Here is a 9,362-nt window from a genome sequence, read left to right as displayed (position 1 = left end):
TATAGTGATGAATGTAATTCATCTATACTGTCTGAAGAATAAGTAGATTAGGAGTAAACTGAATCGTTACTATAGTGTACTATATAGTTCTTAATCAATATATTGGTCTGATTGAGATGTTTCTATTTACTTTTAATTTCTTAACATTTTTCTTTTGACATCTGTTCTTTGTCTGCTATTTTAGGCAAATTGCTTTGGCAGATATCATTCTCCTCAATAAAACAGACTTGGTTCCAGAAGAGGATTTAAACAAATTAAGAACAACCATTAGGTACAAAATTATAAGTTTATTAAGTACCTGCAAATCCAAGTGTACTATACAAAATATTTTTACTACGACTATTTGCCCTATAGAAACTTAAGGTTCAAGGTTGACCTGCTCCATGGGCCAGTAGGTAATCACTTGTGTTGTTGACTAATTGACTGCTATGTAAATAGTAATGTATAAAATTAATCCCCTTTGCTTGCAGAATATAGTTCAAAATCTGTAGACTGATATTCAGGGTCCTCTGACTCCAGTCTTCTTTTGCTGTCTTTTCTTTGACTCTTTCCTAATGTCAAGCCTACCTAACTTTACCCAGGATGGTCACTTGCCCATGAATGTGTCTTGCCAGATCTCTTCTTTATTTGTAATGTGTTCTCACTCTGCCAATCCCTGAATTCCTTTGTCATCTTTTTTTGTTTGTTTGTTTGTTTGTTTTTGGTTTTTTTTAAAAGCAATTTTATCCATTTTGTAGAGCCTGTTCTCTCTCTCTCTCTCTCCCCCCCCTTTCCCCTTCCTCCATGAAGTCTGTCTGACTTCACAGGTGGTCTCACTCTTCCCTGAACCCTCATTGACTTTGTCTTCCTTAACTGTCAATTATGCCTTTCTTCCAACTTGCTTTGATGTCTTCAGTGTCCATGGTCCAGGCTGATTATGACAATATGACTGATACTCAAATATGTGTCAAATGATTCAGCTGTCATTTTGCTGACTGTTCTGGAGATTTCCATTCCTTTTGAAAAGAAAGATGTACTTTTCAAACAAGGTTAGAGTTCAGGGAATTATTTTGTTTTGAATTATTTTGTAAGTCCTGAACAAATAAATGACATATACAGAGAGACATTCAGTAGCTTTTATTATTGGTCATCTTTAATGTGTACAATGCTTTGTGCTTGGTGGCTCAAAATTTACCATTCTTAGCATTTATAACTTTTGCCGACATCAGATTTTGAATCTGTCATGCCAGTTACTATATGTTATAAATTGAATCAATAAAAGGCAAGGCTCATTAAGAGATTGTTTGCACTGATTAATGATTCTGGAAGAAAGAAATTCATACTTTTTCTGCATATTTGATCTTAATACTAATGTTCTTTAACTTTACTATAAAAAATTATGTTAATATCTTCATGTGGAGGGCAGGTAGTGTTGCATAGTATTGAAGATCATGGACCTCGGAATCTGCCTGGGTCCTAATCCTTGGTCTGTTTCTCACTGTGTTCTTAGGAAACTTATTTAACCTTTTAAAGCCTCAACTGTAAAACAGGAGTAATACTTATCTCATAAGTTTGCTTTGAGTATTACATGAGACAATGTTGATAAACTTGGCACAGTGTCTGACACATAGTAGTGCTCTGTTAGCTGTTATTATCATTATTATAATGTAGATTTTTTTTCTTAGTAAATTCACGTTATAGAGAATAAATGAAAGAAAGAGAAGGATAGCTGATATTTTTGAAAAGTCTAGAAAGGTGAAAGTGCTGAATGGAGATTACATCTTTTACTCCTTTTGACACTGATCTTCTAATTTTGTTTCTTTTTTCAAAATCTTGTACACTATTGTGATTGCTAGAAAAACATACTCTATTTAGCAAACATTTTTGGTATAAAAGGAGTGATTATTATTACTTGGCTTTTATATCCCCATATTGACTATCTAAGCTGAATTACTGACACTGGCAATATTGGTTATTAGCCAGCTTGTTAACAGTATCAGAAAAGAATTTGGAAGAAGCAGTTTGATAAGTTACAGACCCTTTTGACTTTTATCCTCCGTTTACATCAGACTTGTGAGTGACTCAGAATCAGATTTGGGGCATTGAAAGAAGGTAAACATGTTTGAGAGGAAATAGCCATCAGATTGCAGAGTATATTCCAAAGAGAAGATAAAGAATTTTGTAAGATAGTTGAAAGAAGCAGTGGAGAGACTGGTCTCAGAATCATTGCATGTGGGAAAGCAAAAAAGGCTTCTTGGGCAAGTAACCCTAAAGACAGTGGAATTGATGATATAAATAGATGCAATATACAGTATGTTGCAGAGGATTTAACAAGTACTTTTTGGTGCCATATAGAGGGAGCTGTATTTCATTATTTTAGTATCAGTAGAGGGAGGGCAGGCATAATGAGATCCTAGTTAGGGAACTGAAGGGGTTATTCTGTAAAGGAACCTGGGATATGTGACTTAGAGTTACTGTGAATAATGGGGACAAGCTGGGTCAAAGCCACTTAGAACCAGGTTTTTATTTCTATTGTGTGTGTAGTCATTTCCACAATGTGTGCCTGGGGAAAAATTGGCTTCCAGTTAAAATTTTGAGTGTCTACTCATTTTAAGAACACTAGAATTACTGGCTATTTATGAATCATTTTTTTCTAAAAAAAATCACAAAGTAGCCCCTAATCTGCCAGTTTTGCAGTAGATTTTTGCACATCATAGTTTCTTAATGCATGAGTGGAATATACCTGATTTATGGTTTGAAGGAAAGGAATACTTAAACTATAAAAAAGTAAGTTTTGTTTTTCTATTTTTAATTTTTTTCTAGTTCCAGATATATGTGTATGCTTACTTTCTGTTTTAGAAATAATATGTTTTGTGTGCTTTTAAAAAAAGTTAATGTTTGTAGTTTTTTTACCTTCTCTTGCTCATTTTTAAATTTCAGATCAATAAATGGACTAGGAAAAATTTTGGAAACACAGAGATCAAGGTACTTTTAAAAAGCTATTACTAATACTAGCAACAAGTAATTTTAGTTATTAATAATACAGACTAAATAATTGATAAATATGTTTGATTCTAATATAAGAGAAGATAGTTATATTTAAAAAAGTGGGACCCAAAAATGTTGTTTTGAATGCTCTTTATAAATTAGTTTGGCATATTTAGTTGATACATTTACTACTCTTAAGACTACAGAGCCATGATAACACTATGTAACTGTGCTTTTGCTTAATAAGGAAGAACACATAAGACTTTAAACCACTCAAAAAGGTAACTCAGTCCAGAAATTTGAAAAAGTATACTAAAAAATCTTAATTTGAGGTATTTAAATGGCTTTTTCATATTTTTAAAGCCTTCTTAGTGTTTCATAGTGACCAAAAAATATGTCATGTAAAAATACATGGAATCTTTACCTTTAGGTTCCAGATAAATTTTTTAAATTAAATTTGATTTTCATTTCCTTTAGGTTCTTCTTTCTTTTGTTCTGTTTATATAGATGTGCATTACTTTATAAAATAGATGGTGTTCTCAAAACATCTGTGAAATGTATTTCTGTAGATTGAACTCTATTTTCCATTGAATGCTGTCATGATTTCAGAAAATTTCTCTATGGGGGTATTTTATTAAGCTCATTTTTGGCGAGAAAGGCTCAGCAGCTGATAGACCCAGCAACATGCAGCCAGCAGCTCTGAGGCCTGCAGCTGACAGTCTAGTGCCACCCAGTCCCTAGTTGAGCGATTCTTTCTTCGGAAGTACAGCAGAGGCCTTAGCTGAGTGGCTTGTCTGCTATGGCAGAGATTAGAGGTGCTGACAGACTACAGTAAGTGTTAGGCAGTAACAGCAGCAGCTGCTTATATGCATGTGAACAGCTGGGGAATTAATTTGGTATGCATTCTCAGGAGCCACTCATCTGCTGGCAGAGGTAGCAGAAGAATGCCCTCAGTGTAAGTCCTCCACAGGCATACACCAAATGTGTTCCCTGCATTTCAGATTCCATTGTAGAAAATCTCTGATAATCTAACTCATACCATGAGCCATTCCTCAGTATCTTCTTATGTCTATATTTCCTTCTCCTTAATTTTTCTTTACCAAATAACATGCAGACAACTGTACGATATTTAAACAAGCTTTTAAAAATCATATTCATAAATAGCTGTGGTTCTGTCATAATAGCATTTATTCAGTTCATAGTTACAAATCAATTCTCTTTTGTTTTCATTTTGGAAATACCCATATCCTGAATAAAGACTTTATATTGATTAGTTTATCATGTAATGATTTAGTTTGACATTTCTAACATTTTTAACGTTTGCTCTATTACATTGTAGAACAGTAAACATGCGGTGATTGATTTTTGTTATTTCAAATGGATGAATGAACACATGAATAAAATCTTCTTTCTTCTGTTTCTTCAGTATATGGTGTTTGCTAGTACATCTGAGAATCTAGGGTCTTTCTGAAATAATACTTCCTTGCTATGAAGACTGAAGTTGCATTAGAATCCTTTTCAGTGACGATCAGACATCCATAGTAGAATTCTAACTACTGAGTCATGAATCTTACATTAAATATTTCCCCAAATTCCTTGAGGCATAGCAACTTGAGCTTCTCTGTTTAGAAACTAAGTATTCAGTTCTTAGCAAAATAGTTGAAATCACTATGATAGAAGTTTTGTTTTATTATTATTATTTTTTTAAATTTTAATCCTTTTAGTATTTTGTGGTTAAGTGCTGACAATAGTAAAACTGCTATAAGCATGTGTAGAAAAAGGCTCACCTTGAGTATTTAAGATTAGGGAATAAAAATAGTGTGTGGCATTGTCTTATTTGTAACACTTAAGTTGATTTAGAGGCAAATGAAAGATCTAGTGAACCACATAGACTTCAGAAGTAGCAGTGAAAGAGTAGAAGAGGATTTTTGTCTTCTCTAGACTTTTTCTTAATTTAGAAACTTAAGTCAACTGAACAGAGGAAAACCAAATCCAGTTGGTCAATAATAAGTTAATCAATTCAACGAACTATTTATTGAACATTCTACTGGCTCCTGGGCATTCCATGGCATGTTGAGGATTTAAGCAATGGATAAGACAAAAACTCTTATTTTTAAGGAGATCAGCATTTAGGGGGAAACAGGGAAGTGAATAAACCAAAAGCAACATATTAGATATTATTAATATAGCAGGAGTATTAAATGCACAGGGTCCTATAAGAATGAGAAGATAGAGGAATGACTACCTAACTCTTCTTGTTGAAGAGTCAGGAAAATTTTTTCTGAGAAGGTGCTCATTGACCTTTTAAAGTTTTAAAGAGTGAATAAGAGTTTTCCAGATGGACTAGAGTCCTAGGATGACTATTTCCTTTTCCAAGTATAAGGAAGACTTTGTACTCCAGGGACCTGCGAATATTTTAGGTTGGCCAGTACACATACTATCATGTAGCAGAGAGAAAATGTGGTATGACTGAAGAGATAGAGAATTCACCACGAAGGGTTTTAAATGCTGTGATATGTAGTTTGGGTTTTCTCCTGCAGATAGCAAGAAATTAGTGAAGGAAGATTTTACAAGCAGTATAACTCTTGGGAGGTGGATTCAATGTGGAGCTATTCTCTGAGGTATGGAAAATATAGGAAGGAAGAGCAACTTGGGTGGAGTGGTGGTGGAAGTAGGCTTGGAAAATGTAATTAGTTCAGTTTTGTAAACATTTTTGAGTTTGAGGTGCCACTGGGGAAAGCATTAGGAAATCTAGTTCTAGAGCTCAGGAATGAGCTATTGGACAGTATCTATAATTCGTAGATCTGAGATTGGCTGGTGTACCCTGTTTGTGAGACTCACTGAAGTTTGAAAAGGGGACTGTTAGGCAGTATCCCTAGAGTAGCAGCTGTGGTCCCATCCTCACCTTGGAGAGCTTAAACTCTCTTCCTTTTCATTCCCCTGTCCCTGGTCTTAGACCACTAAAAACAGTCTTTAGACATAAAATTGAAAGTAGCTCTTCATAGGGAAAAGATTAGGTACTCATGGCAGAGGTAGTTCAAGAAAGTAGGAGAAAAATGAACTTTTGAAATTTTTTCTTCCTCCTTTTCATTTACTTCACTCACATATTCAGTTTAAAAATTATGGTAACGGTCTCATTATTATTATTTTTTTCTATTTCAGTGTTCTAGAAAAGATTTGATATTTTTATCTCCAAAGGAGGAAGTTAAATGCATTTGATGCCATGGAAATTAGTTTTCCAGTAGTATGCCTTGAATGAATGAAGAATTTATTTTTCATGGTGGTACTAGATTTGGGGACAGTTCATAGAAACCTTGATCTCTGGTAGCTTAGACTTTTTCTCTTTTACTCTCCATTGAGAATTTGGTGAGAGACATTGATACTTTATTCTCTGTAGAGTGTAATTTGTCATACAGATCTATTATTGATCCTCTGTGCTTTGGAAATATCAAAAGAATCTGGGTATAAAGCAGAATTATCTTTAAATGACATGTATTCTCAAGGACACTGTTATAGTGAAACAGTAGTTCATTTAGAAGCTTGTGTTTCAAAACTGAATTTGATATTCCCCCAATTGGCATGAGTAAACTTTATTAAACTCTAAGCTATTTACTAAGGTGAAGATGATAAACTTGGGGGAAAACTTTATTTATTTGTGACCTGTCAATATAAATATTTGCTCCACTGTGAGGGTGAAAAAGGAAATATGTTTAATGTTAAAAGTTTGGCCCCTTAGTGTAAATTGATATTCAAGAATTTCTTCATGGGACATTTACTTTTTTGCTTGATCATTTTCCCAATTCTGCACATCCAGGATGTCCAGAATTTGAAGTATTGTTACAGTCTAATAACATAGAACTTTGGGGTATTCTTCTTTTAATAAGATGGGAATTTGTCTGTCTCGTGCCAAGATAAGCATTCATAATCCAACAGAGTATGGTTGCCACAGTATGAGTATGTAGTAGACTGCTGAGAATGAACAAAGCAGGCACAGCTGGTCAGGCCCAAGTTAAAGGAGATATTTTATCTTACATGTTTGTGCATTAAAAAAAAATATTGAATCTAAAAAATGAAGTTTTGTTTCCCTTGAGAGAAAATTTAATAAATTTAAAAAGCTCCTGGAGTCTAATTTTGAAATTTAATTATACTTTTGTCATTTTCTTTAAACATTCCTTAATTTTAGCTTTGAATATGGAGAAATCACTGTTCTGTGCTGTTTTATGGGCTTATGTTAAAATTAGAACTCAATCACCAGTCTTTATAAATTTACTTGTATGTATTTAAACCAAACCCAATGCTGGTTGTGATATGCTATTCTCATTTGATTTGAATTGTTGCATTCCCAGTAAGGTTTAATTACCACTAAGTAATTCGGACAGAAATAATGTCTGTTCAAAGAGCACTAACTGGGAAGTTTCTTTCTATATGCAACCCCATGCTGAATGAATGAAATCAAACTACATGTTGGTAAAGGTCCTAGAGTGACTTCATATTTATACATTGGTTGTTTGACTCCTCATATTTTTATATTACATGTAATATCATGAGAGGGAGAGTAAAAGAAATACAGAAATTCCAGAGATATTTGAATCCACCTATACTACTATGTTATTTCCGTTTGTCATTTCTTTTGTTTCATCTTTTAAGTAATGAGCTGCTTGAAAAAGTTTCAGTTCTTTAGCTGATTTTTTTTTTTTGCTATAAAAATGGATTTGAAAAGCTCATAAATTTCAGGATGGAAAAGATAATTAAAAGTTAGAAGCAAACAAACAAAAACCACTAGAGCTTGTTGAAGCAATAACCAAGTAATTATCTGCCTTGATGTTATACTTAATGAATTTTATGTATACAAGGTTTTGAGTCAAGAATTTTCTTGATTAATTGGATGTATTTTACAGAATTTCCAACTGTTCACATTGGTTTTCTTTTAGAGTTGATCTGTCTAATGTATTAGATCTTCATGCTTTTGACAGTCTGTCTGGAATAAGGTATGTCTTCTGTATTTTTGTCACTTTTATTGTAATGTACCTTTTATTCCACAGTTACAGGAATGATTTACACAATTGCACCCTTGATTTAAGCTTACTGTCCATTCCTTTGGCATACAAGACCATTCTTAGTGAGGTATGTTCTTGAAAGTTTGTTAATTGGTTGTTTGGAAATCATAATGTATTTTCCTATAGAAATTATAGTATAAATGATAGTTAACTTTAGAGACTAATTGCTAATATTTCTGTACCAACCACTATGTATAATATTCTTTCTGTGGGAAAATGCATGAAATATGTAGAAAATTTTAGCTTAAAGTATTCACACAAGTAACTCTCTTCCCATTAATGAAGGATCAATTTTCTCTTTCTGGGGGAATCTTTTAATTGTGGTAAGAATATTTAATGTGATATCTACTCCCTTAATTTTTTAAGTGTACAATATAGTATTTTTAACTATAAACATTATGATGTTCAGACAGCAGATCTCTAGAACTTACTGATCTTATGTAACTAAAACTTTATACTTGTTGAATATCAACTCCCCATTTCTCCCTGCCCCCACCCCCTGGCAACCACCGTTCTACCCTCTGCTTCTATGAGTTTGACTATTTAATTACCTGATGTAAGTGGAATTATGCATTATTCATCCTTTTGTGACTGGCTTATTTTACTTAGCACAGTGTCCTCAGGGTTCCTCCACATTGTCATGTATATCAGGGTTTCCTTCTTTTTTAAGGCTGGATAATATTCCATGTTGTGTATATACCACGTTTACTTTATCCATTTATCTGTCGGTGGACATTTAGTTTGTTTCCACATCTTGGCTCTTACAAATAATGCTGCAACGAGTATCTTTTCAAGTTTGATATATGTCCATACAAACTCATGAAAATGGACACCTCTCTGGGTATTCTGAATTGGTGAAGCAGTTTTGCTTAAGAGTTGGCATGGTGAGTGGTTGTATACTTGAGACTTCTAATTCCCATTCATATGTATAATTCTAATTTTGCCTTAGCCATGCCTTTAAAAACTAATTCTATTTCAACTGGTTTTTTCCTCCTCATTCTTTAGTATTGTTCACATTTGAAAAATAGCATCTAAAGTAACTTGCGAGAATAGGGCATGATAGTGTTTTATTTGACCTCTTTTATGTTGTAAATTGGAGAGTTTAAATTCACATTTAGTTTATAAAAAAATTGTTAGAGATTATTTCAGCACCTAGAGGTATGGATAGGCAGGGCAGTTATCTCCTCCTTCGCAGTTTGAAACTTAGAGTGAATTTGTGAGTGACAGAGTCATTCTATAATACAAGCCAAGTCTTCAGTTGAGAACTGTTCATTTCACCTGTGGCCTCTGGTGTTGGAGCAGTACCTTTTTAGAGTAAATGAATAACAAGTTGAAATT

At 33.5% G+C, this 9,362-nt stretch overlaps 1 protein-coding gene across 4 annotated transcripts in view; it reads left to right on the top strand.

The window, feature by feature from the left end:
* Positions 1-9,362, top strand: part of LOC105808057 (COBW domain-containing protein 2) — a 56,679-nt gene that overhangs the window by 23,891 nt on the left and 23,426 nt on the right. For 2 of the 4 annotated variants that reach the window (XM_012641618.1, XM_012641616.1), the window contains 3 exons: positions 185-271; positions 2,920-2,964; positions 7,899-7,955. In XM_012641618.1, the coding sequence (XP_012497072.1) occupies positions 185-271; positions 2,920-2,964; positions 7,899-7,955 (189 nt within the window). The remainder of the gene's footprint in view (positions 1-184; positions 272-2,919; positions 2,965-7,898; positions 7,956-9,362) is intronic. The other 2 variants (XM_012641617.1, XM_012641619.1) reach the window with 2 other exon arrangements.

This window comes from Propithecus coquereli, unplaced genomic scaffold (genome assembly GCF_000956105.1).
Source record: "Propithecus coquereli isolate 6110/MARCELLA unplaced genomic scaffold, Pcoq_1.0 Scaffold166, whole genome shotgun sequence".
Lineage (NCBI taxonomy): Eukaryota > Metazoa > Chordata > Mammalia > Primates > Indriidae > Propithecus > Propithecus coquereli.
The sequence above is the reverse complement of the archived record's forward strand: the minus strand, read 5'-3'. Positions and strand labels throughout refer to the sequence as shown.